Below are 27,683 nucleotides of genomic sequence, written 5' to 3'. Positions count from 1 at the left end.
GGCTACAAAAAGGCGTTATTGTATAACTACTTACGCCATGCATATAGTTGCGCGCTGGCTCCACCGGGAACCTCATTTTTTTTTTCTTGGAACGTAGGTGAACAGCTCCGTCTGAGTCGTCCTCCAAACAAAAGTTTATGGCGGGTTGTTGCAGATCAGCCGCACCAAAATGCGATACCTAAGCGTTCTGCGGATAGCGCAAAAAACGCGTTTCAGTTGTGCAGTCTGCCTTCAGGCAGACTATAGGCAGACTCCCTCGCTAGCTTACACAGAGGGAAATTTTTTTGATTAGTTTTTTCGATAAAAAACGACCAATGCTCATCCCTGAAGCGACAAATGTGAGTGCTAGTTATTTTTGTACACTGTTTGTTTTTGCCTGTGTTTGTGAACTGCTGAATGGATTTTATTGCATCACCTTTGCGCGATAGAACCTTGGGATGTTCAGGCATTTCCCATCTATGCTTTGTGTCAAGCGCGAATGGCCCTATAGAATTTCGCCTCCATCGAAATGCGGAATGAAATTGTAGACTCGTAATGTGCGATGTCTGCACGTTAAAGAACTGCAGTGGGTTGAAATTAATTTCCGGAGCCCACCACTACGGCGTCCCTCATAGCCTGACTCGCTTTGGGACGTTAAACCCCCATAAACCAAACCAACTTAGATGTCCTGGCGTGCATGCTTGCTATCGGCGTCGAGCTGTTCGTTGCTTGCTTCGAACGCTGCAGCAAGAACGCAGTGAAGGACGCCCTATTAACGACCCCTCTTCCCTGTCGCAGAGCCGCAGGCTTGCGTGTTGCTTATGCGTCCCTAGCGGAGGTACTTGCTGGGGATGCTGCGCTTTAAGTGCTTGGATCGCGAATGTCCTGGCAAGTCGAGGGACTCCGTCTGGATTAGGTTGCGCGTCTATATGGTCGTCCTCAGTTGCAAGGGTTTAAATCTCCACTGTCAAAAAAATGAAAATTGGTTGTTGGGGAAAGGAAAAGCGCAGTAACTGTTTCACATACCTCGGCGGACACCCAAACCGCGCCATAAGGAAGCGGATAAAGGAGAGAGTGAAAGAAGGAAGAAAGCAGTCGTAGTGGTGGGCTCCGGAATAATTTCGACCACCTGGGTACATTTAACGTGCACTACTGTGCGATGTCACACGTGCGACGTCAGTGCACGTTAACGATCCCCACGTGGTCGAAATGATTCCGGAGTCCTCCACTACGCTGTCTCCCCCTGCGCGGCGTGTACAAGTGCAGGAGGAGGAATCACGAGCGAATGCAAGCATCGTGGAGGGAAAGCAGGAGGGAGGGTGAAGGCTAGAGAACGGCTGTCTCCGAACGCGGACTACACTCGCTTGACCTTAGCGGTCACTGACAACAGCGAACGCGTCGGCGATACTGGCAGTCTTGTTCTTTGGTTTGGTTTCGTTTGCCTTATTGAGGGGGATTGGGTTAACTGTCCCAACGCAACTCAGGCTATGAGGGACGCCATAGAGAACGGCTCCGGAAATCTCGACCACCTGGGGTTCTTTAACGTGCACTGACATCGCACATTGCATGTGCCTCTAGAATTTCGCCTCCGTCGAAATTCCTTGGTTTAATCCGGACATTGGGCGCGGAAGTATATCATCTCGTTTCCATGTCCCGGGTCCCGTCACTATCACTCTACCTAGGCTCGCTTGGCCCTTACTGATTTATTTTTGGGTACATTCACCCAGCCTGTTTCATTTTTTTTGTGCGGGATGAGTTTAAATTTCCGCGTTGAAACTTTGCAAACTGTGTGTTGGACTGTGTTTCTTTACGGTCAATGTGGTGTGAAATGCTATGCCCAGGAAAAACCACGCCGAGGCAGTAAACACTTGAAAAAAAAAACTCATTTGTGTTCACGGCGGGTGCACGTGAACACAAACAATGATGGTTACAGCTATGGTCGAGCAGATGAGTGCTAACTTGTCAGCATTGCTTTTGAGCTTTCTGTATTTTATTTTAATTGTGCTGTCTAACATGATTGGGTGACAGTTGCTTGGTCGCTCTGGCGGAGTTACGAGTGCCTTGTAGGGTGAAAAATGTAGTGGAACGGACTTGAGCCTAACGTGCGGTGGCTTTACCTCGATCGTGCGCCCTCATCGAGAGAGGAACGGACATAGAAAAGCTGTACTGAGGCGCTGGTGAGGTGTCCGCTTGCTTTGATCGAGCACACACTTGACGGTGCCATAAGCATGCGCTAGTATATTGACTGCCCACCGAATCATTCATTGCTGCTCCGAAAGGTTAGTGTCGGAAAGTGCAGCTTGCCAATAGCGTTTGGCTTTTGTTCGACCTGCCGCGCGTTTCAAGGCCGAACCACAAGGCAGGGTTTCTTCTGCGTCGCGTCAGCGTTTCGGCTACTGGAGTCGCCAGAGGCGTAATTCCGGCGCTTGGAGCAAGCCGACGCAGGGAGACGCAGATATCTGGCTAAGCGTAGGGTGCTGATGGGCCAGCGCCGCTTTCAGGGTGCAGACACCGCTTTCGGCGGGGGCATGTTGGGTCCCACTCTCCCGTTCAGCTGCACTGAGCGCAACGCGGTGGCGCGCTGTTTCGCAGTGAAAACTGCAGCTGCCGCGTGGAATTCAGGAAAAGTGGTGTTCTGCTGAGACAGAGTGGTACCAGAGATTGTTTGAACAGTGAATCAGAGGTAGTTACTCTAAAGTATACTATCTTTCGCAGCTAATCTGCCGAGAAAGCCGGCGCCATGGGAATAGTCTGTGCACTCAAGCGTGTTGGTTCTCTTCTGCAGCGTTCATTTTCCACCGTATTCCTTCATAGTAGCATTCTTACAACTTCCGTAGCATATTCTATTGTAATCTATTGACCGGGATACTCTACATTTCAATTACTTTTCCAAAACTCAGGTGTACTTATTTTGAGCCATGAAATCAATTCGAGAAGGTGCGTTTTATGACTGCTAAATTTAATAATTAGGATGCAAAGATAAGTTGTGCATTATGCCTCCGTCCCCAGCAGATATGGTTCTGGAAAACAAGAATTTCGCATGCCTTACCTCTCCTACTTTGGGGTTAACTGTTGGTCAGGCAGTTTGGCTTCACCTGCGACTGGCAATTTTTTCGGCTCGCGCTGTCACGAGCAAAGCCAAATAGCCGGTGCAGTTTAATAGTGTAGGCAGAATACCCGGGAACTCAACAGTCCCTCATAACTTTGTCTCGACTGCTGCATCACACACACTACGAGCTCACTTCAAGCAAAGAGGTGTGGCCCGTTTTCGCCTCGGTTTTGCAAATTTTGTGCGTTCTCCGCCGCATTTCCTCTCATTAGAGGCACCTCGCTGTCGTTACGCGTCGCGGCCTTCTCCCGATTACAGCTGTCTCGGCACACATCGCACGTTCTGCACCACGCTGTAGGAGTCGCATGTTTTGCCCACCAGACCACAAGCGCTTGCACTAGGCCATGAAGGGTGAAAGGCGAGTGTTAAAATCTGCCAGGCTACATCAAAATTTGCCGAGTGGCTTCTTCACAGTCTTATCTCAAAGGCGTTTCCCAATAAGGCAGCCGTATTACTCGGGCGCTCTTGCGGGTAAGCGTATGTGAAGTTATCATCGCAGTGTTTTGTTTAGTATATTTTTTATAATAATGATACGATGGCATTATTACCCGTCCCCTCTCTCTACATCTTTGCGCCAGCTCGCTACGGATATCCTGGCGCCAAACCTATCTTCTGTGCGTCAGTAAGCAAAGAAGCCGCGGCTGCGTGATGAGAAAGAAAAATGGATTTCCCCCCCAGTAATAGTTTATTTTGCTTCCTTTCCGTATCCCTTTTAAGGAAACCACAACAAGAGAAAAAAAGGCTATTTTCATTGCCGTCACGCAGCCACGTCAGTAAAATTCGTCATGAGTGTTTCTGGGCAACCGTATCTTATACATTACTTTTTTTTTCTCTTTTGATGGTTGTTGCAGCATTGATGAAAGCTTTTCGTCTTGTTCACCAGCCCGCGTCTTCCTGCGTGCTGTACCTCAAACGTGGTTTTGCAGCTAGCCCAGACTCATTCCTTAATGAGAAATCTATTGTTTTGCCAGACGACTATCGAGTGAGACCGCAAGCAAGCGTCTCTTAGCAACTGGAGCAGACGGTTCCGCAGAAGCGAGTAAGGAGTGCGATTCCGACCGCGGTGGCCGCGTTTCGACGGAGGCGAAACGCAAAGGCGCCTGTGTGCTGTGCGATGTCAGTGCAGGTTAAATATCATGTGGTCGAAATTATTCCGGAGCCCGCCACTACGGCGCCTATTTCTCTCTTTCCTCTTTTAGTTTAACCTTCCTTCCTTCACTTCGCGGTTCGGGTGTCCATCGAGACTGCGAGACAATTACTGAGTCATTTCCTTTCCTCAAAAACTAATTTTCTGTTTTTTTTCCTGTGTTGCTCCGGCACCTCTTAGTTTACTCTGGCAGGGACGATGAGATTGAGAATAAGTAGTTATCAGGGGTTGATTTCTGTGAGGTCTCCTTGTGAGCCAGTCGCTTTTGATGATTTTTCTTCATGCTTTGAAAGGAAAAATAAATTATAAGTTAAATTTGCTCTCGAATAAAGCGGCTTAGTCATAACGAATTAGGAAGACGTCGTCGCAACGCATCATCAGTCTACGTGTAGTCAACACCATTCAAAAGGAAACGCAGACAATTGAATTATTTTGTTGGGGCACAAGCCACTCAGGGAAGCAGTTCAGAAAATATGACCATTTGGTTTCAGACGTTTCCTCAGCTTTTCACTCCAGACCAGTAAGGCGACAGATTACTTGGAAGGGAAATGTGACATTACGTGGAATTTTTCACATACGGTGCAGCAACAAGATAGTCACTCCAGAGAATGTTGGAAAAGTGGACGTTGACTACGCAAAAATATTATATTTTGCATGTCATGCATGCTCCGTGCTACTTGCATACAAGAGAAACTTGGGGCCTTGTGAATAGTATTTGCGCTCAAAACAACAAAAACAGCATAATTGTATGGAATTCGGGGACCCTAATAAAGTCCATATTATCACTAACAAGGAACACAAATAACTGCTGTCCTTTTAAAGTGCAGCCGCTGACATTGAAAAGCAGCAGTCCGTCATAATAATAATAATAATAATAATAATAATAATAATAATAATAATAAATGGTCTTGATGGAAAGGGAATGGCGCAGTATGTGTCTCAAATATCGTTGGACACGTTAACTACCTTAACCGCGCCGTAAGGGAAGGGATAAATGAGGGAGTGAAAGAACAAAAGAATAAAGAGGTACCCGTAGTGGAGGGCTCCGGAATAATTTTGACCACCTGGGGATCTTTAACGTGCACTGACATCGCACAGCACACGGGCGCCTTAGTGTTTTGCCTCCATAAAAACGCAGCAGCCCCGGTCGGGTTGACGCAGGTCCGCATTTTTAACACCTAGTTGGAAACGATGCAGGCTGAACACTCCGCAGCAGCAGAGATCTCGACACACGTCGCGTACATCGCAGACAGCGCTCCACAACCCAGCTGCTGGTTTTCGTCTGTTAGTACATACGTAGACAACGCAGTCGTGCCCTGACGACTTGTACTTTCAGGAGGATGACACGCACATGTTTAAGCACTACAAAGCCTGCTTGTAGTGCATGACGCAAAAGTGGTTTGGCAGCCAGGGGGAAGATGGCCCCTGATGCCCCAGAGTACGCGCGAACCGGTCACGGTGCGAGAGTGTAGTACTCTCGCCTGTACTTCGTTCAGGTGCAATGCTGTGAAAGTTACGGAAGACGCCATGACACTGAAGGAAGGCGTGTTACTTCGCGTTTTTTTTTTCTGGTCGAGTGGTCGAAGGCACGAGAAAGCGACAGCATGTCGGCAATAAGAGATAATTTATTATAATGCTCATAGCCAATTAGTTTTGATGAAAGCAAAGGCGCACTAACTGTACAACTTCCCGGTGGGCACCTCAACCTCGCCAAAAGGAAAGGAAGTTAGGCGGGAGTGAAAGAGGAAGGAGATGGGTGCAATCAAGAGCGCTACATTTGGCAGCGTTACACCTGGTGTGTGAAATAGAGTGTAGCTGCCCTTTCGCGGTTATCCCAAGTGGATGATGCAGAGCTCATCTCGGCCACCTTGTGTTACGATAGGCAGACATTGGGCGGCCAGCGAACAGCGGCGCTGAAAATCAAGGGTTTGCTAAATAAATACTGCGTGCCTCATTTTAATGAGGAAACATTGCTACTAGTACCATTACGATAAAAGGCGGTGACGTGTGTGTGCAAAATCCGAGCGATGACAAGAACATTTGGGTGATGTCATCAGCGACCGTAAGACGCACTCAGCCAGCCGGGCACCGCCACTTCAGACAATTCTATACATGTCACACACACACACACACACACACACACACACACACACACACACACACACACACACACACACACTCGCCTCTGGCCGACCTCCATAAGGCGCTAGTTTTGCTGTGATTCGTACCCAAATTGTTACACAACCATTTGTCGCGCAATGTTTCCGATGGTGTCATATGATTTATCGTTACATTTAGCTTGCATCTGCTAGTCAATTCGGAGGCTAGCTTGCGGTAAGGATTTGAACCGACGATATAGTAACCTTCCATTGTACGCCTTCCCAGACTTTCGTATCACAGTTGTGGTGCTGTACCGCTCGCCGTGCAGTTCCGGGGGGTGTCTTATACCACAGCGACCCCTAATTACATAGTGCTGGTAATGCAATGGCATTAGAAGGACGCTAATTATGCCTTTATTGGCAGTCGCGTAATTTCCAGTCTGGGGACGTTACTTTTCTCCTGCCAGTGTGTATATCTGGTCCGGTGACATCACTTTCCTCCAGCCAATCAGCGAATTTTATGACCGAAATAATATTTTTTTCGACAAGGCTTCTAATATTCTCGCCTTAAAAAATGCCCCAGGAAGGCACGCTTAGGCAACGAACAAATCCTGCCGTAAAGCCCGCGATATAGGAATGACAGATCATGCCCTCTAAGTTTTCAATGACCTGGACCCAATAAGAGCTGGTGGTGCGCTGGACGTGCGCATTTCACGAAGGATAGAATATTTTCATTTCCTGAGAAATGTGCAAGGTGTGTTTTTTGCAAAGCGGCTCAGCGTAAACATCCCACACCTAGAATTTGCGCCTGCTGTTTTCGCCACACCTTATGTCCTCTTGCATTTTGTCCCAGGAGTTCCCACTGGAGAGGACGAACCTATGGTTGTCGAGCACAGTGAGGTGAGGACAACATTCCGTGTTCACACTGTCCTTTTCCTTTGATGTGCGTTGCATGGTCAGACCTGATGGCCCCAGCTGGCGTTAATGCTCAATAAATTTGGTGTTATTTTGGTTTTATTATGCTTTAACGTCCCAAAGCGACTGAGGCTATGAGGGACGCCGTAGTGAAGGGCTCCAGAAATTTCTACCACTTGGGGTTCTTTAACGTGCACTGACATCGCACAGTACACGGTCCTCTAGAATTTCACCCCCATGGAAATGCGACCGCCGCGGCCGGGATCGAACTCGCGTCTTTCTGGTCAGCAGCCCAGCGCCATAAACACTGAGCCACCGCGGCGCACGTTTAATATATTGTGTGGGCTCGTGCAAAAATTAAATGTGCCGGTCGATAATGCGGGCGAGAGAAGAGACTACGCTCACTACCGAATGTTCGCTGGTAAACTAAGTGATACAAAAAACGGTTTTTGAGATACAGCGATCGCTTTTAAGCGGTCATGCCGGCGACGTTGACGGACATCATGAAACGAGCGCAATAAATTAACATCTTGCGTAATTAACTAAAATTTCCTCATATATTTAAGTTTACCTTGTGGTTCTTAGCTGTAATTGGTATTGTTTAGGGCAGCCTCGGTGCATCGAACATTACTCATTAATAGCGGTGCGCGAATATCCAAAATCTTTAGATAGCTGCACGGATACCCTTGTATTCGATTCGCAGAGCGAATGAAGTAGTACATGTTGAAAATTTTGCAAACGAATTCGACTGCGCTCTCAGGTTTTCGAGTAGTTTTGGAATATTTGGCACCAAATTCAAATTGAGGCGCCGTAGTTAATTACTTCGAAGGCAGTTTTAAAAATAATTATATCTGCACTTGTTGGCTTAGCACATTAATCAGCGAAAGCTTGATTTGCCGCGGTGGCTCAGTGGTTAGCGCGCTCGGCTACTGATCCGGAGTACTCGGGTTCGAACCCGACCGCGGCGGCCGAGTTTCGTTGGAGGGGAAGCGCTAAGGCGCCCGTGTGCTGTGCGATATCAGTGCACGATAAAGATCCCCAGGTGGTCGAAATTATTCCGGAGCCCTCCACTATGGCACCTCTTTCTTTCTTCTTTCACACCCTCCTTTATCCTTTCCTTACGGCGCGGTTCAAGTGTCCGCCGATATGCGAGACAGATACTGCGCCATTTCGTTTCCCCTAAAACCAGTTCTCAATTTTCTTCATTCGCATTAGTGGTCGGGAGTTAGCGGCACGCCGATTTTGACGTTTCACATGCGACTGCCCGGTGGGGTCATTACAGGCACCTTTTGGCGTCGATACGCTCATGTGCATACTCGAGCTTCTTCCATTTGCGGTCTTCGGTTCGATGGCGTTTCCGAAGCGTATCGGAACGGACACGTTGCTTGCCTCATGGTCATCGCTTCAGCTCAGTAAAGCTGTTCCGTAAGAAGGGTTTACATTTTGCCTCATATTATATCTCATATTCGATGTACTGTCACTAGATAGAAATGTCTAATCACAGGCAAATAGATATACCTAAAAAGATTATGACGAGGGTTGTTTATTACTCTACGAATAAAGTCATGACCTGTTTTATGACAGTCAATAACGCTGCCCCTGTAATCATGAGGGAATAATCAGTTTATCGTGGTCTTTGTGTGTTACTTGGTCTTTCCGCAAACACCGTGAATAAGCTTCGGTTTTCTTTCCGATCTGAGAAACATAGGTAACTTCAAATGCAGGCCGTCGAAGCCGCGCTTTTTTTTTAAACGCAGACGTTAACAGAAACGGCAAGGAGGGGTTTTATAGTTGCACGTAAGCTTATACAGAGTACTCTACTGGACGTGTAGGTGGGCACGTGACAGCTTGGCGCAATTACTTTCTCATTCTCGCCAGTATTGTCGTTGTTTAGGATAAGGAACTCTTTGTGCCCCTTTACCAGGACAGGCACGTCTCGGACATTTGTCGAACATGAGGTTCCATAGCGAAGCTACGAAAAGACAGGACACAAATGGGGAGGGGGGGGGGCTGCATTTTGCCCCTTCATGGTTGTGCACTATATGGAACCTCATGTGAATTATTCTTACAATTATCATTGTCATTTAGCCACATGGCTATAAAGCTCAGTGTCGATCTCCTGCGTGCGTTATGCATTTCTCGTTTCATTTCGCTGTTCCTTTTTGTTTACTTCTTCCTTCCTCAGCATTTATTTCATTTTCGCCCAGGAATTATTTATCTGAAAAACTCTCTGTGCCCCCAATTCTTGGCCAATCCCCCATGTGGGCATGTGCCATTGTATGAGGGTAACAACAAAAACAACAGCAATTAAAAACAGTTCGAACTTCAACGCTGTCGGATCTGGTTCTTCCTCGCCTTAGCTCCGACAGATTTGGCGACCCGGCTTCGAACACGCAACCCCATCCTCCTACATGGATTCCCCTAACTCTTCCGCCCTTCCTACCGGCAGTGACCAGTCCCAGAACGCTCAGGCTCCTGGTGCTTCGGTGGCCGCGTTCCAGCTAGTCAGCCTGCCGCCATTTTGGTCCAATAGCCCCCGCGCCTGGCTCCTGCTGGTTGAGGTTCATTTCCAGCTGCGACGTATCACCAGCCAGGAGACCATGTTCCTCCACCTCGTGTCGTCCCTGCCTCCTGACGTCGCTGAGGACTTCGCGGACGTCAGCTCGCCGGACTCGGCTCGACCCTTCGACACGTTGAAGGCCGCTATCATCGACCGCAAGTCAGTGTCCGAGGGCAGCAAACTCCTGCAGCTCCTCAGCGCTACAGAGCTTTGTGACAGCCGCCCTTCGCAGCTCCTCGGTCGCATGCGCCAGCTTCTTGTGGGCTGCGCTGCTCAGCACGACCCCCTTCTGCGTGAGTTGTTCCTTCAGTGTCTTCCCCAACAAACGGTTCTTCCCCAATGGGTATAAAACTTACTTTCAGCAATAAAGTTTTTCTGACTGTCTGTCTGTCTGTCTGTCCATCCGTCCATCCGTCCCCAACACATGGTCCCCATCCTCGCAGCTGAGGGTGATGTTTCATTAGACAAGCTCGCTGAACTCGCTGACCGTGTTGCGGATTACTCACGGCTCCCTAACGTCAGCTCTGTGACCAGTTCGCCTCCAACTACTGCCGCAGACTCCCAGCTTGCCAGCATCGAATGTCGACTTGATGCTCATGCCAGCCGGTTCGATGTCCCCGCGCCCTTATCACGCCGTTCGTCGCCAAATTTCTGGTCACTCCACTGCTCCCTGCCACCTTCGCATTCTTCAGAGCCCCAACCATCTGACGCCCGTGCGGCCCGACACCTTGCCCTCGGCTGTATGCTGGTACCACCGTACCTTCGGTCTGCTCGCAAGTGCACCCACCCGTGGAAACGCTGCGACCGGCCACTGACAGCGGCAAGTGCATGGTGCAGGTGGACGGGCATGCCGCCTATTTTATGTTTAAGACAAGACCACTGGCGCTCGCTTCCTGGCCGACACGGGAGCACAGGTCAGCGTCATAGCTGCCTCTTGGGCATATCGCTGTCGCAACAGCCAGACCTCCCTGCTTCAAGCGATCAACAACTCGCCCATTCGCACGTACGGCCAACGGTCCCTTACGCTTAACCTGGCATTGCGCCGTACGTTTCCTTTGTCACTACCGCTGACGTCTCGCAAGCTCTTCTCGGCGCAAACTTCCTCAGCTTCTTCAACATAGAAGTCGACATGCAAGCTCATCGCCCATATATCTCAGCACGCACCTTTTCGTCAACGGCGTACTCTCCACCGCTGCGGCGACGGGGCTTGGCGCTCTCCTCCCTGTTTCGCCGTATGCGAAAGTTCTCGCTGATTTTCTGAACCTGACAAAGCCGCACACCAGAGAGTCACCAGTGAAGCACTCGATCACCCGCCACATTGTGACTTCGGGGCCTCCGGTGTTTGCTCGCCCTCGCCGCTTGTCTGGAGAACGCCTTCCTATCGCTCGCCGTGAGTTACAACACATCTGCGGCCACTGGTGACACGTGTTAAGTTGCTCCTGCTTTGTTGTAGGTATCCAGCTCCTGCCGAGTACGTCATCGCCTTTGCCGCTGCCAGTCAGCAGCACATCAGTTCAGCAATCTGCGCCTTATCGACCTGCAAACTAGCCCTTGGTGGTGACAGCGGCGCTGCCGTCGTCTCCGTGACGTCATCACTGCTGACCGCGCCACCTGGATACATAAAAGGAACGGACAGCCCCCGGACCCTTGGGATCTGCGGCCACTGGTGACACGTGTTAAGTTGCTCCTGCTTTGTTGTAGGTATCCAGCTCCTGCCGAGTACGTCATCGCCTTTGCCGCTGCCAGTCAGCAGCACATCAGTTCAGCAATCTGCGCCTTATCGACCTGCAAACTAGCCCTTGGTGGTGACAGCGGCGCTGCCGTCGTCTCCGTGACGTCATCACTGCTGACCGCGCCACCTGGATACATAAAAGGAACGGACAGCCCCCGGACCCTTGGGATCTGCGGCCACTGGTGACACGTGTTAAGTTGCTCCTGCTTTGTTGTAGGTATCCAGCTCCTGCCGAGTACGTCATCGCCTTTGCCGCTGCCAGTCAGCAGCACATCAGTTCAGCAATCTGCGCCTTATCGACCTGCAAACTAGCCCTTGGTGGTGACAGCGGCGCTGCCGTCGTCTCCGTGACGTCATCACTGCTGACCGCGCCACCTGGATACATAAAAGGAACGGACAGCCCCCGGACCCTTGGGATCTGCGGCCACTGGTGACACGTGTTAAGTTGCTCCTGCTTTGTTGTAGGTAGGGTTCTGTCTTTTTCTTTGTAGCTATATTTGTTAGTACATTGTGGCCGCTGATCCCGTTCTGGTCTGTTGGATGTTTGCAACTTGTAAACGCACCTTGCAAAATGGGCACTGATGTGAACACGTACCGCGCTCGCATTGGCACCTTTCTACCATCTTCACATCGTTGCAGTACATTAACCGTCCAAAGAAATACCGTTTCCGCGCTACTACAAGCTCTTTTACCACGACCTTCTTATGTACTAGCATCTGTATGCTTAGCGCTGCTCCTCCTTTCTGCTGGAGACATTGAGGCCAATCCTGGACCTGGAAAGGTAGAGGACGTTCTTAACTTGCTGAAAGACTTCATTGCTGAAAACGACCAAAATTTCAAGGCTACGACAGCCACGTTGGAAGAAATCAAGCGCGATGTTGTTGACATTAAATCACGGATTGATGTCATTGAGCAGAATATGGGTGGCGTGTCCGGCATTAAGGAAAATGTCTGTTCTGTTCATGGGGCGATTACTGAAGTCAAATCTGTAGTTGCAAGCACAAGCAATGATCTTGGAAATGTAGTTGACGATCTTAACAATAGAATGAGGCGAAACAACCTGTTGGTAAAGGGCATGCCTGAAACAGAAGGCGAAGAGTATGAAAATACCGAAAGCAAAATACTGGAATTCATTTCCACCCACCTAAAAGTTAAACTGGATGCAAACGACATTGAACGAGCCCACCGCATCGGCCGGCGTCGCGATGGTTACAAGCGTCCAATCATCATCAAGTTCCTAAATTTCAAGGTAAAGGAAGAAGTACTACGGAATGCATTCAACCTAAAAGATGTCGTGCCCAAAATGTGGTTGGAAGAAGACTTTTCACCCAAAATCCAACTACAACGAAAAAAACTGAGGGATTATGCAAAAAGTATTCGGAAGGAAAATGAGCGATTTACTATTCGGTTTAATAAGCTGCAGTTGCGTGGTGCAACCTACAAATATGACCCCGCTTTGGAACAAGTTGTGAAGGTACTCGAACAAGAAGCGCGCAGTCCTAAATGACCGGAAACTCAAAGCAAGTGGTCATCCGGCAAGCTTCGAGAAATTTCTGTTCTTCTTGCAAACTTCCGCAGTATTGTTCCCAAACTTGACACCATGAAAGGCATAATTTTTACGTGCTCTCCAGACATCATTCTTGGCACCGAGACATGGCTAACGCCCGACGTTACCAACAGCGAACTATCACTTCCTGTGGACCTAACTGTTTTTCGAAAAGACAGGAAGGAGGGTAGGGGAGGAGGCGTAATGATCGCCATACGGAGCGATTATCAGCCATGTCCCGTCGCCTTTGAAACGTGTCTTGAGCTGCTATGGGTCATGGTTCGGCTCAAAGGTGTCACATATATCATAGGTGCATGCTACCGGCCTCCAAACAGTCTTTCCGATTTTGTCGATCACCTGCAGGATGCACTAGAATACATTTTCGCTACATACCCCCAAAGCATTGTACTGTTAGGAGGCGACTTCAATTATTCCGCTATTAACTGGAAAACGTCATCTGTCACTTCCGGATCGAATCGCCATGAATGTTCCCGCCTGCTTGATACAATGACAGCGTTTCATTTAACTCAGCTGGTACAGGAGCCCACCCGAGGTGGCCACGTTCTAGATCTGTTATTTACAAACCTTCCTACTCATTCCCGCACCTACGTACTCGAAGAGATAAGCGATCACAGATTCGTCCACAGTTTAGTACCCATATATGTTCCTGCCAAGCATATTACGACCAAATGTATCCTAAACTACCCGAAATGCGATCATGAAAAAATAAACCGCATGCTAAGAGACTTTGCGCATATTTTTCAAACCACCTTTGTAACTCGCACGGCAAACGAAAATTGGTTGTTATTTCGCGATAAGTTGAAGGAAATCGAGCATGCCTGCATCCCAAAATTACACATCAAAACAAGAACTGACTCCCCCTGGTTCACAAAAGATGTTAAGAAGTGTCTAAACAAAAAGAAAAAAGTGTACCGTAGAGCTAAGGAAGTCAACTCTGACAGCGCCTGGCAACAGTACAAAGACGTATCTGCTACGACCAAAATCGCCATAAAGAAGGCTAAAAACAAATTTTTTAACCACACTTTACCCGAATTGTTAAGAACCAACCCTGCAAAATTCTGGCAAGTGATAAACCCTAAGGGCAGCCATGAGATACCAGTATTGAAAGATGCGGACGGACGTGTGGCACCTCCAGAGGCAATGCCTGACCTATTCAACAAGCATTTTACAGACACCTTTACAACCGAATCAGTGCCTTTTAATTATCGTGAACCTAAACAACCGTTAGTGCTTCATCCATCAGAACCAATCATCATTAGCGCAGCTGGTGTTGCCCGAGCTATTGAGCGACTTCCACTTAATTGTAGCCCTGGTCCAGACGGTATCAATACCAAACTTCTTAAACTTACCGAGCACGTGTCGGCTGCCTTACTAACTTTAATATTTCAGCAGTCTTTAGATACAGGATGCATTCCCGATGACTGGAAAACCGCAAACGTCAGCCCAGTTTTTAAATCCGGTGATAGCACGTCACCGGAAAATTATCGCCCCATATCACTAACATCGATTTGTTGCAAGTTGCTTGAACATATCCTCTACTCAAACATAATGGCCCACCTAAACGCCAATAACTTGCTTATTGCTAACCAGCATGGCTTTAGGCAAAAAAAGTCCTGCCAAACACAGCTATTTGAGCTCTTAACAGATCTTCATGAATCGGTACACGAATTAATATATACTGATGCCATATTTATAGATTTTTCAAAAGCTTTCGATCGCGTTCCCCACATAAGACTAATGAAGAAAATTAACAACCTACAACTGCACCGCGATATCACCCGTTGGATCGGAGAATTCCTAAGTAATCGCTCCCAAAGCGTCAAAATTAAAGAGTATTCATCGAGCAGTTCACGAGTCATATCGGGAGTCCCACAGGGATCCGTTTTAGGGCCATTACTATTTTTAATTTACATTAATGACATAGCATCTAACATATCATCTAACGTGCGACTGTTCGCTGACGACTGCGTAGTCTATAGAAGGATAGTCACCCCCCTTGATGCAGTTATTCTACAGACCGACTTAGTGCGCCTAAATGAATGGTGCCAGCTATGGCAGATGGAAATTAATATAAAAAAAACAATGTTGATGACCTTTTCCACGCGCACTAATATACCTTCTAATGTCTACACAATTAATGAGAATACAGTTGAAAGAACGGATTGTTTTAAGTACCTAGGTGTTTATCTCAGTGCAGATTTAAGCTGGAACACCCACATAAATCACATCACAAACAAAGCATTTAAGAAACTGGGACTCATCAAACGTCGTCTATATCTTGCCAACCCCGAGACAAAGCTTCGCGCGTATACTACACTCATAAGGTCAGCCTTAGAATATGCATCTTTAATATGGAGTCCAAGTAGTGTTTCATTAATTAACCGTCTTGAGTCTGTGCAAAATAAAGCTGTGAGGTTCATCCTTTCTTCATACTCACCGTATGAAAGCGTGTCATTATTGAAGCAAACTATCAGTATTCCCGACCTTATCACTCGACGCAAGTTCTCTCGTTTATCGTTTTTTCATTCCTTGTACTACGATGGCTCCCCGTTCACAGCTGATCGCATCGCCCCTGCCCATCATGTTTCATCCCGGTCTGATCATTCCCACAAAGTGCAACCCATCTTCGCACGAACACTGAAATATCAAACATCACCCTTACTATTATCTATGGCAGAGTGGAACTCGTTACCGGCTGACATAGTTTCTGAAACTGAGTTATCACATTTTCAAACAAAACTTTCATCGCACCTTGGCCTAGAAAATTCACCGTGATATTTTCAGTATTGTTGAAGCATTAAGTCTCATACGCTCAACCTATGTATCTGTCAGCGACTGCAGTGATGTGTACTTGCAATTTGTATATATAGTTATTCTTTGTATTTGTTAAGTACTGTGTGCCAATAATCTGTATTGTGTTGTTTTCATGCCCTCCCCCCCTATGTAATGCCCACTTGGGCCTTTAGGGTATTTAAATAAATAAATAAATAAAATACTAGAACTCGGCATAGTACGCGCTTCCTTAAGCAACTAGGCATCGCCACTTCACATGGTCCCAAAGAAAGATGCGGGCGACTGGAGACCATGTGGAGATTACGGCACCCTCAATGCTCACACTCTACCAGACCGCTATCCACTTCCTCACATACAGGACTTCACATCAAATCTGGCTGGGTGCATGGTCTTCTCTAATATAGACTTCGTGAAGACTTATCAAATTCCTGTGGAGCCCACTGGTATTCCTAAGACTGCCATTACCACATCATTCGGCCTCTTTGAGTATGTGCGGATGCCTTTTGGCTTGCGCAGCGCCGCACAGACTTTTCAGCGAGCTATCAACGAGGGTACGCGAGGCCTCGACTTCATGTTCGCTTACATCGATGATGTTCTCGTCTCAAGTTCATCAGGTTCTGAGCACGAAGCTCATCTGCGCGCCCTCTTCAACCGACGTGATGAATATGGGCTCGTTATCAACCCGAACAAGTGCCTCTTTGGTGTAGCTACAATAAAGTTCCTTGGACACCTCGTCACTCTACAAGGTATTCGGCCTCTCGACAGCAAAGTCAAAGCCATTCAAGATTTTTCAACCCCCCGCCACTTAAAAAGCTCAGAGAATTCTTGGGCCTCCTTAACTTTCATCGCCGCTTCCCTCCGAAGTGCGCCGCTTTCCCGAGCCTCTGACCGATCTTTTTGGCGACTAAAAAAGGTTCTGCTGCGCCACTTGAGCGGACTGAAGACGCTGCAACTACAGTTTCTGCTGCCAAGAAGGCGCTCGCAGATACCACTTTGCTCATACATCCAGTTCCTGATGCTCCACTGCGCCTCGTCACCGACACCTCTTGCATTGCCGTCGGCGCAGTTCTGGAGCAGCATGTCTCTAGTCGGCAGCCTCTCAGTTTTTCTCCCAAAATCTGAAGCCACCTGAGACTAAATACAGCACCTTCGGTCGAGAACTGCTCGCTGTGCACTTCGCCATCAAGCATTTTCGCCACTTCCTGGAGGGCCGGGACTTTCACGTCATCACGGACCATAAGCCCTTGGAGATTGCCTTCCAAAGGAACCACAGTACCTACACTGCACGTGAGGTCCGCCAACTGTGTTTTATCTCCGAGTTTACGCTGAATCTCCGTCACGTCCATGGCCCGGAGAATGCTGCTGCTGATGTACTTTCTCGTGTCGGTCTCATGTCGTCCGAATCACCAGTGGACATGGCCGAGCTAGCGGCCGCACAGCGCAACGATCCATATCTGCATCGCGTTCGCACCTATCCATGTGCCTGTCCTCCGCCGAATGTCCACTGCCGTTTTCCTCCCATAACATTACGTGCGAGACGTCCACTAGCGTCTAGCGCCCCTGCGTACCTTTGGCTTTCCGTCGCACCATTTTTGATAAACTGTACCGTATGAGCCACCCAGGCATTCGTGTGAGGCAGAAGCTGATCACACCCACACCTCGTTTCCTTTGGCCAAGCATCAATGACGACATCCGCACTGGGCACGAACCTGCCTTCACTGGCAGCGCGTCAAAGTTCACCGGCGTACCGTCACGCCTTCCTCTCCTTTTCGGCCGCCTGACGCACGGTTTTCCCACGTTCACGTAGACATTGTTGGACCCCTCCCAATATCACGTGTGGCCTGTTATCTGCTTACGTGTGTGGATGGTTTCACCTGCTGGCCTGAGGCGTTGCCCATTGCTGCCACAACTGCCGAGACCGTTGCTTCGGCCTTCATGGCTGGCTGGGTCTCGTTTCGGCTGCCCGTCTGTCGTCACCACTGACCGCGGCCGCCAGTTTCAATCGGCCCAGTTTACTGCCTTGGCCAATATTCTGGGCGTCCGACACATCCATACGATCGCCTACCACCCTTCGGCCAATGCCATGGTGGAACGTCTGCATCGACTACTGAAGGCTGCCCTTACCACTGATCAGCCAAAGCAGCGCTGGTCCGACCACCTTCCCCACGGGACCTCTTGGGCATTCGCTCGGCACTGAAGGCTGACCTCGGCAGCTGTTCTGCTGAGGTAGACTACGGTGTTTCCCTCGTCTCCCTGATTAATTCTTTTCTCTTTTCACCCTCCATTAATCCATGACGCTTCCACGCGACCTACGCAACCCATTTCGCCACATAACTCCTGTCACCGCTGCAGCCCGTCAACCTCAGTCCGTGTTCGTCAGCTAGGACCTGGCCTCGTGCACCCATGTCTTCATCCGCCGTGACCATGTCCGTCCACCCCTCACGCCGGCCTACGAAGGACCGTTCCGCATGCTCCATCGTGCGTAGAAGAGCTTCACGTTGACGTCAACGGCTGTGAAGACGTCGTGGCTGCTGACCGACTCAAACCAGCCTACGTGGCCACTCCTCTGCCCGTCGGCTCTCCACTCACTCTCGCTTCGGCTGCGCCATCATTGTGCGCACCTTCCTCCAAGCACATCCGCTGGGCGCATCCTGTGGCTTCCGCTCTACGCAGGGGGGGTGGCGGGGAGGGGGGGCGCTGTAGCGCTCTTCGCGCCGCGCTCGGCTCGCAGGCCATGGCACGCGGCGCCGGACAAGAAAGAGCAAGTTGGGCGATGCAGCGGTAGCAGCGCAATTAAAAACAGTTCGAACCTCAACGCTGTCGTAGCTTGTCCTTTCTCGCCTTAGCTCAGACAATGTAAATCGGATCAATGAAAAAACGTCGAGTATATTTCAAGAACGTTGCGATACCGGCTTGAACGCGATACTAAATCCAAAAATGCATCACCCCATGTGCGCTCCAAATCACCCGCGAAATCATAGCGTCCACCCATTTATGTGCTATATACGGCTTATTAACCAGGCCGTGTACACGTTTTCGTCTGTTTTTGGTGGTCACAAGCTTTGGCCTGCACTAGTCAACCTGTTTTCACGCGAACGTTTCTTTGGGGGGGGGAGGGGGTAACGGGTACTTAATCGCAAACACGCGCCGGGATGACGACCGCTATTACGGCGCGAAACACGGCAATCCTAGCACTAACAGCCAGCGCCATAATATTTAACTTGTATGCCCGAGCCCCCATTTAGCAGTACAGCGGCTGCTGAACACGGCAGAATAATACTCCTATACGCAGGTGCAGTCGCAAGACTCCAGTCTCGTAGGTACGAGCTTGTTCGAGTTCCTGGCCTCGGGCAAGTCTACAGTCAAGGGCGTCCCGCTGGGAGTGTTCACGTTGAAGGCGCTGCCCAAGGGACTGCACTTGGGCCCGTATCACGCAGTCAAGGTGGACAGCATCGAAAATGGCGGCTGCACCTGGCCGGTGAGCTTGCCCGGCCAGTGTGCAGAATACTCAGACTCAGGTTGTAAATGCTCTTATAGACAACGTTCGGAACACTTGGGTTGCAATTGCACTACGCTGCTCGCATTGTTACTCTGTCCCATACTTGCAAGGGCATTCGAGGGGAGTTTTTTCGCGGATACAGATTATGCAGAAATACGTGCCATTGTTGTGTTAGAAGGAAAGATTACAGCGGATGACTACAATTGCAAACCGCATATCGAGGATACAGTGAGCATGCGGACTTTCCAACGTCATTGTATAATACTGTACGGCTGCACTGAAAGGCCGCGTTATTATAATGTCAGAGGAAAAAGAAAAAAAATATGTAACGACGCTCACCTATGGTTGTCAGTGCCTAACCATTTTGCCAAACTTCTTTGGCACGCAAAGCATGAAACAAAACCATGGGACATCGCTGCATGAGTCACCAGGTCCATCATTTGGGGCCTTTTCATTTTCCTTGCAAATTTTTGGGAAACCTCTGGTACGGCTACCGGTGCTGGTTCACGCTAAACCGTCGCGCTCACCGTACAAGAGTTGCACTCACAGGCCAAGCTCGAAGCTTGAGTGTAAACTAGGAAGCGCAAAATACCGGACGACTGACAGAGTTAGGGACACAAAAAAACAGGTTCACGGGCGCTCGTGAACCTGTTTTTTGTGTCCCTTACTCTGTCCCTCGTCCGGTATTTTGCGCTTCCTAGTTTACAACATGCATCACCAACTAGCCCGGCAGCTTGCTCTCTTGAGTGTAAGCTGAAGGCTAAGCTAAAAGGTTAAAAACAAAATATTTATTCGTTAGATGAATGTAGTAGCATTCATGCACTTTTAAGGAAGCTGGTTTTGGTTGTTTTATATCGCTGAGAATGGCACATATATGCACGTCGAAGTGTTTGGTAGCCCGGGCTGCCCTTTTTTTTTCCGCAAAATAAGTTTTCAGTAGACCAAAATACCTTGTTCCATGGCGCTCTTTGGCCTCAGAAGCCCTTGCGCCATAAAAATTTACTATCATCATCATCATCATCTAAATAAGTTGTATATTTTTAGTTCCACTTTTTCAAAAATGATACTGCCCAGGTTTTATTCTCCTACTCGTTGCTGCGAGCAATCGCGTCCGAGAGTTCACACGGCAACTGCTGGGAGGCCCTCGAAATCTCCAGAGTTCTGCGCTGCTCCATTGATTCGTACCGGGAGCCCGCGCACAGCCAATGCACACGCGCAAAACACCCTAACGGCGCCAGATGGCGCCAGGTACCCGGCAGGCGTGCCTGGATCATCCGAGCCAATCAGCGCGTGCTCGCAGGCGGTGGGCGGGCTGGTACTTCGGTAAAGGTAATATGGTACACGGTACGCTAACGGTGTCTCGATGGCCAAAGAACCCTTCCGTGTAACAGCGCTCAGTGGCCTTAGAGAGGATAGACTGGTCGGTTCGAGGGCGTTCGAAATGCCCAAGTGGCAGAGGTATCAGATTAGATACCAAAATACTGGCCCGTTTCCGGACACTTAAAATTTACCCCACGTTTTTTTGCGTCCGTTGTTTTGCCTGAGTATGGTAGAGAAAAAATTTGACTTGAGCGTTTAGACGGTTGAACCTCTGCATTGCACAGGTGCGACGATGTGGGGAGTTCTTCGTGGTAGACGGCCGCAATCAAGACCGCAGTCACTGGATGAACAACATAAACTACTCACCCAGCAAGTGCAAACAAAACCTCGTGGCCTTGCTCTTCAACGAAGACATCTACTACCGCGCACTAAGAAACATAGGCCCCGACGAAGAACTGCTCGTTGGATATTCAGCATCGTTCGCGAAGAGTTTGCTCGGGAACCCAAGAGGACGAGGGGCGTTGAAAGAAGGTGAGGAGAAGCTTATCCTGCAGTCCTTAGCTGGTAGATAACAATTGGCTGATAGGGCATGCAAGCTGCGAACACGCCTGATTCAACATCATCATCCTCATCAGCCTGACTACACCCCCTGCAGGGCAAAGGCCTCTGCCATGTTTCTCCAATTCACCCTATCCTTTGCCAGCTGCGCTCACCTTATGCTTGCAAACTTCTTAATCTCATCCGCCCACCTAATCTTCTGCCACCCCCTGCTACGCTTGCCTTCTCTTGGAATCCACTTCGCTACCCTTAAGGACCAGCAGTTACCTCGCCTTTGCATTACATGCCCTGCCCAAGCCCATTTCTTCCTCTTGATTTCGACTAGGATGTCATTAATGCGTGTTTGTTCCCTCACCCACTCTGCCCGCTTCCTGTCTCTTAACGTTACACCTATCATTTTTCTTTCCATGGATCGCTGTGTTGTCCTTAACTTAAGCTGAACCCTTTTCGTTAGCCTCCACGCTTCTGCCCTGTAGGGTGACTAACGATAAGATACAGCTGTTGTACACTTTTCTATTGAGGTATATCGGTAACCTGCTATTCATGATCTGAGAGAACCTGCCATATGCGCTCCACCCCATTCTTATCCTTCTAGTTATTTCCCTCTCATCATCCGGATCAGCCGTCATTACCTGCCCTAAGTGGACGTATTTCTTTACCACTTCCAGAACCTCGCTGCCAATTGTGAACTGCTGTTCTCCTGCTAGGCTTTTAGGCTGTTGATCATTAGTTTGGTTTTCTGCATGTTAATATTTAGACCCACCGTTCTGCTCGGCATGTCTAACTCATTGATCATGATTTGTAGTTCACCTCCGGAGTGACTCAGCAAGGCAATGTCATCAGCGAATCGCAGATTATTTTGGTATTCCCCTTGAACTCTTATCCCCAACTGTTCCCATTTCATGCCTCGGAATACCTCCTGCAAACAGGGGAGGAATAGCATTGTCGAGATCGTGTCTCCTTGCCTGACGCCCTTCCTTATTGGATTTTTCTTGCCGACTTTATGGAGGACTAAGGTAGCTATGGTGTTCTGTGTTTCAATGCGTCTGCCTACGTTGATGCGTCCCAAAGTTCACCCTGGCCCAAAGATGGATTCATACCAACTGTCCCAGAGCAATGCCATTTTGCTATATGTAGCTTCCAGTATTTTGATATAAGGCTCTTCTACACCCTGATTCCGCAATGCCTGTATGACTGCTGATATTTGCACTGAGTCAAGCGCTTTCTCGTAATCAATGAAGGCTGTGCATAGAGGTTTGTAGTATTCTTCGCATTTTTCTATCACCTGACTGACACTGTAACTATGACCTATTGTGGAGTATCTTTTACAAAAGCCTGTCTGATCATTTGGTTGATTGAAGTCTAAAGTTGCCCTGATAAATTAGCGAATACCTTAGTAAATATCTTGCAGGCAACGAAGAGTAAGCCGATCGGCCTGTAATTTTTCAAGTCCTTGACGTCTCCCTTGTTATGAATTAAGATAATGTTTGCGTTCTTCCTGGCTTCTGGTACGGTCGAGGTCATAAGGCATTGCGTATACAGGGTGGCTAGTTTTTCTAGCACGATCTCCCCTCCGTCCTTCAAGAGATCTGCTGTTATCTGATCCTCCCCAGCTGCTTTTGCCCTTTCCATTGCTCCTAAGGCTTTCTTTACTTCCTCTTTCGTTACTGGAGGGACGATGCATTGGTGTGGGCTACTCTCTCTCATTACCGTCCTGATTACATTGGCTTCTGTATAGATTTGTATAGAACTCGTCTGCTCCTTTAACTATCTTATCCATATTGCTAATGACATTGCCCTCCTTGTCTATTAACACATACATCTGGTTTTTACCCATGCCTAGTTTCCTCTTCACCGCTTTTAGGCAGCCCCCGTTCTTTAGAGCATGTTCGATTCTCTCCATATTAAACTTCCTTATGTCAACTATCTTGCGCTTATTTATTAACCGTGATAGCTCTGCTAGTTCTATTCTGTCTGTAGGGTTATGCGTCCTCATGCTTTGGCGTTTGTTGATAAGATCTTTTGTCTCTTGAGATAGCTTGCCGGTATCCTGTCGAACCGTCCTACCGCCTACTTTTACTGCACACTTCGTAATGACAGCTGTCAGATTATCGTTTATTGTTGTACATTAAGATCGTCTTCCTCAGTTAAAGCTGAATATCTGTTCGGCAGCGATATCCTGAATTCCTCTATTTTCCTTCTTGCTGCTAACCCGTTAATGGACTTCCTCTTCACTAGCTTCTTCCGTTCCCTCTTCAAGTCTAAGCTAATTCGAATATGCCTAGTTATGAACACTATGAATGTCAGCAGAGACGGCGGACCTTTTTGTGCGAGGACATGTGGGCAAAAGGTGAAGGAACAGTGACACATTGCCTGAATAGCAGGGGTATTAAACTATTGATTAAAAAGAATGGGTGCTTGCTTTTTATGTATATATCCATAGTGCATGAAAAAGACATCAGCATTGTGAAAACTCCTCATTCGATGCATGTGTGCCGATGCGAAGCTGGTCGATCGCGCTTCCAGGAAAGGCACTGCCTTTTTATCTTATTGTATATATTGCCTACTGACTGCTCTGTGCGGGTTAGTACAATCACGCTGCCTTTGTATCGCGAACAGGCAAATATTTAATATGATGTACTTTTTTATTACTACCTTAAGAAAACTGCCATGCACAGAATTTATACTGAGGAACTGATGTGAAAAAGTACTACTGATGGCCTTTTCCTTTCTTCTACAGTACTCATTAAGAACACTGAATTCTCTGGGCAGTTCTTCACTCTACATGTGCTCATTCACTCCTCCCACTGGTTGGTTCTTTTTCAGAGGACGTCAATATCGTTCCCTTGCACAGCGTGTTGCTCGCCTGTGAAAAGTGCGGAGACCTCTTCTCTACGCAATACAACTTAGAAATGCATACCCGGCGGAAACACCGGCATAGGACGCAGGGAATCTGCAGCTGCACGTACTGCACCTGCACGAGCAGTCACAGGTAGACCTAAAACATTTTTATAGTGTCGCACCTTGCTTGTTCATCGTGGCAAGTTAACTGGGGCCGTATTCTGTACCGCTCTCTAAATCGCTCTCAAGTTTGAGAGCGTGACGTCAAAATGACGGCACCGCAAGACGCCAACTGCGGGATCAACCAATTAGTAGCAGTGTTGCGGTGGCTCCGCCCCGAAAGCATTTATTCGCACGACAAGGGACCGCAGGCTAACGTGTTCCTGTAAAGATGCAGTGAATAAAATAATTATTGTTTTATTTTGTTAAGAAACTATTTCAAATTCAACTAGACCAAGGAAATCAATAAGTGTTCTCAGTTTTGCAATTAAGTTTGCTGTTCAGTCACTTTTGTTGCCTCGAAGGTGTGGTGTCAGCGGTAAAGCGTGAATATGTCAGTCTAAAAATAAACAAATGCAATGAAGGAAAAAACTAGTGCTTATTTTGGTAATAAACTGTGCTGCGAACTCAACAACATGAAGGAAAATTAGAAGCGTTCTCAGTTCGCAATTAAATTTGCTTTTGGGTAAATTCTTTCGCCATGAGGGCACGCTGGCAGTGGTATAGAGTTAACATGGTGGCCTGCTAGAAAGCCGCTGATCCCACAGCTACTGTTCCTGTCTTTTTTTGCGTGTCGTCTAAAATCAAGGCATTTTGCGCATGTATTAAGTGCACAGAAAAATTCGTTTGAAGGCAGTGACTGCTACGGGCCTGCAGAGATCAACGTGCAAGGAGCTGTCGGCACGAAAATCGACGAAAACGACATGTGGAGGTAATTATGTTGGTGGTCGCTTACTGACATGACAAAAGTAAACGAATATGAGCATGGGAACGAAAAAGGGTGAGCAAACACTTAGGCGCACATTTAAAACCGTCTTACTAATCTGTGTTCTTTCATAACTTTGCTACAAGTTGTTTCAAAGCAGCACACGTATATATATGTAAGTGACCACTATTGCAGATTTCCTACAATTCCCTTTCTACAAAATTAATTTCTCTCAGGTCGATACCGAGAAATCGCCTAGGGAACTGGGGTGAAAACCGTTATCATTTGAAATGGCGACCCCACCGAAGAGGCCACGCATGTCCGTCGCCCAGGGGCTGTTGCTGATCGAGCTTCTCGAGCAGCATCCGCCCTTGGCACGGGCTGCGTCAGAGCTCTCGCCCGAGTATCCGGCGGCTCGCAGGGGGGAGCTGTGGGAACGGATTGCCGCCGCACTGAATCGAGAGGGTCCGGCTGTGAAGTCGGCTGAGCTCTGGTGCCACACTTGGCATGTGTTGGCCTCCCAGTGGTGCATAGAATTGGCGCGGCTGCAAGCTAGCCAAGGCTGAGCCTGTCAACAGTGGTCTGTGGAGCACCGTTTGAACGTACATTTCCGCATCATATATCGCAGGGGCACCAGTGGCGGCAGGCTATCGGGTAGGGCTGGCCACGTCGTGCAGCTGGTCGGGCCAGTGAGTGCCGGGAGCGTCGGGAGGCCATACTGTCAGCAGGTCGCTTCCCCCCGCCAGCAGCTGGTATGTCCACTGTCGTTAGTCAACTGCTGTGACGTTACAAGCAATTGCAAAGGTTGCAGCTTGCTGGTAATGAAGGGTTCTTGATCGAACCTCAGGGTCATGTGCAGTAAGCAATGCAGCCCTCTGATGAACTGCAAGACATTCATGTTTGAACGTGAGGTACTGTGCCTTCCTACTTGCAGGAGCAGGCCAGCCCACCTCATTCCCTCAGCCCACCTCGCGGCCACAGAGCTTCAGTGGGCAGCGTACCGGGTACCAGCGGCCTACAGAGGGAGCACCGCTCTGCAGCTGGTAGCTGAACCATTCTGTGTGTGTGACTTACAGCTTGTGTACGCTGGTGATGACCTCATATGTGTTCCTGCTAAATTTGGAAGGTGTAAGAGTGCATAAATTGGTGACTGCAAATGCAGCCTCAGCTTCTTTACCTTCTCTTTTCTGGTAGTGTGTTTTCGCCTTGATTGTCCCGCGTTAATCACTAAGCTCACATTTTAGTCGTACAGATCTCCCGCTATACTGAAACTGTTCACTGAGCAGTTGTGTCTTGTGTAATGATTTCATCTAGATGACACCAATATGTCGTGGGCAGGGGCAAGTGAGACAACACCTCTTGAGCTGCTGGAGGAGGAGCAGCAACACCAGCATGCCGAGATAGCCAGTGAGTTCACCTGCCAGTATAGATGCTATGCAGAGTGCAAATTACCATTTTTGCTAGCTGCCTCAAATTAATAGTCACAGTTGTTTTACAATGTGCACAAGTTTTCTGCACATCCAGCATTGGCACGTTGTTTCAGCTGTTTCCCTCTTACAGTGGGAGCTGTGACAGGGCTGATGTGCACATTGAGTACACTGAAACAATGCTGCCTTTGTCATATCACTGATTGTAACTGCTTTTATGTACTCTGCTCTGTTGCCCTCAGACATTGCACTCAACAGTTTGCTTATTGCACATTGTGCTGTATTGTATGACAAGTTGCACATTCAGACTTTTTTCCCTCCGGCAGGCACCCAGCAGCCGACTGCTCTGTCCACACTGCCCTCATTTGCCTCACCGCCCTCACCACCAGTTCCGGGTCGTCCTGTGTGGCGGAGGAGGCAGCGGGACGAGGAGGTGGCTGATCTCCTTCGCGAGACACGGCGCACAGCGGACCTCACTGAGGCTCGCAACAGGAGGGATGCCGAATTTCAGGCACGCCTCCTGGAGGTACGCGCTGACACCATGCACCACATTTTGTACAGCAGATGCAGTTCCATGCAACATAATGTTGTCAAATTCACCTTTCCAAATCCGTGCTTAACTCTGTATGATCACCTGTTGTGGGACGTCGCTCACCATATTTCAGTACGTCATCGATAACATGAAAGAGAAATGGACCTTGATTTTGCAGTCGACCCTTTTTGTATGTGCAGCACCTCAACGAGGCTGCTGCCGACAGGCGGCAATTAACAGCCACTGTAGCAGACCTGGCGGCAGCAGTTCGGGACACCAGGGAGCAGTCTGTGCGCCTGCACGAGCAGCTCGTGGTGGCCGTCTCCTTCCTGTTGCTGATGCTCCACTACCAGATACATCCACCACCGCATTAAGTTCCGGTTGTCATGTTTGTGCAGCCTTTATTTTTTGTACAGCCTACTGCAAGTCGCAGAAGGTTTGTTGTTTGTGTTACTGTTTTTTATCACTTTCAACAAGTCGCAGAAGGTTAGTAGCTTATGTTACTGCTTTTTTTACAGCCTTCTGCAAGTCGCAGAAGGCTTGTATTTCTTGTTACTCTTTTTATAGCCTTCTGCAAGTTGCAGGAGGTTTGTAGTTTTTGTTACTCATTTTTTTAGTCTTCTGCAAGTCGCAGAAGGCTTGTAGTTTTTGGTACTGTTTTTTGATAGCCTTCTGCAAGT

At 48.6% G+C, this 27,683-nt stretch overlaps 2 protein-coding genes across 2 annotated transcripts; both read left to right on the top strand.

Moving 5' to 3' along the window:
- The first annotated feature begins 17,836 nt into the window (after nucleotides 1-17,836).
- On the top strand, nucleotides 17,837-21,292 carry LOC144132438 (histone-lysine N-methyltransferase set-17-like). Its single transcript, XM_077664888.1, has 3 exons — nucleotides 17,837-17,866; nucleotides 19,194-19,379; nucleotides 21,005-21,292. Exons 1-3 carry the CDS (start codon nucleotides 17,837-17,839, stop codon nucleotides 21,290-21,292), a joined length of 504 nt encoding a protein of 167 aa, XP_077521014.1.
- A 4,042-nt stretch (nucleotides 21,293-25,334) lies between these two features.
- Nucleotides 25,335-27,377, top strand: LOC144132381 (uncharacterized). The gene is made up of 6 exons (XM_077664776.1): nucleotides 25,335-25,537; nucleotides 25,673-25,733; nucleotides 25,979-26,087; nucleotides 26,359-26,451; nucleotides 26,798-26,997; nucleotides 27,204-27,377. Exons 1-6 carry the CDS (start codon nucleotides 25,335-25,337, stop codon nucleotides 27,375-27,377), a joined length of 840 nt encoding a protein of 279 aa, XP_077520902.1.
- Nucleotides 27,378-27,683: the final 306 nt, after the last annotated feature.

The sequence above is a fragment of the Amblyomma americanum genome, chromosome 1 (assembly GCF_052857255.1).
Source record: "Amblyomma americanum isolate KBUSLIRL-KWMA chromosome 1, ASM5285725v1, whole genome shotgun sequence".
NCBI lineage: Eukaryota > Metazoa > Arthropoda > Arachnida > Ixodida > Ixodidae > Amblyomma > Amblyomma americanum.
This window is presented reverse-complemented; position numbering and strand designations above follow the sequence as displayed.

What these genes read in the sequence shown, in the direction of transcription:
- LOC144132438 (XM_077664888.1), top strand. Translation starts at nt 17,837, where the DNA reads ATGGCTGGCTGGGTCTCGTTTCGGCTGCCC. An exon ending in GGGTCTCGTTTCGGCTGCCC is followed by an intron (nt 17,867 to 19,193) that starts GTCTGTCGTCAC and finishes TCCTATACGCAG; the next exon opens with GTGCAGTCGCAAGACTCCAG. An exon ending in ATGGCGGCTGCACCTGGCCG is followed by an intron (nt 19,380 to 21,004) that starts GTGAGCTTGCCC and finishes TGCATTGCACAG; the next exon opens with GTGCGACGATGTGGGGAGTT.
- LOC144132381 (XM_077664776.1), top strand. Translation starts at nt 25,335, where the DNA reads ATGGCGACCCCACCGAAGAGGCCACGCATGTCCGTCGCCCAGGGGCTG. An exon ending in GTGAAGTCGGCTGAGCTCTG is followed by an intron (nt 25,538 to 25,672) that starts GTGCCACACTTG and finishes CATATATCGCAG; the next exon opens with GGGCACCAGTGGCGGCAGGC. An exon ending in TCGTGCAGCTGGTCGGGCCA is followed by an intron (nt 25,734 to 25,978) that starts GTGAGTGCCGGG and finishes TCCTACTTGCAG; the next exon opens with GAGCAGGCCAGCCCACCTCA.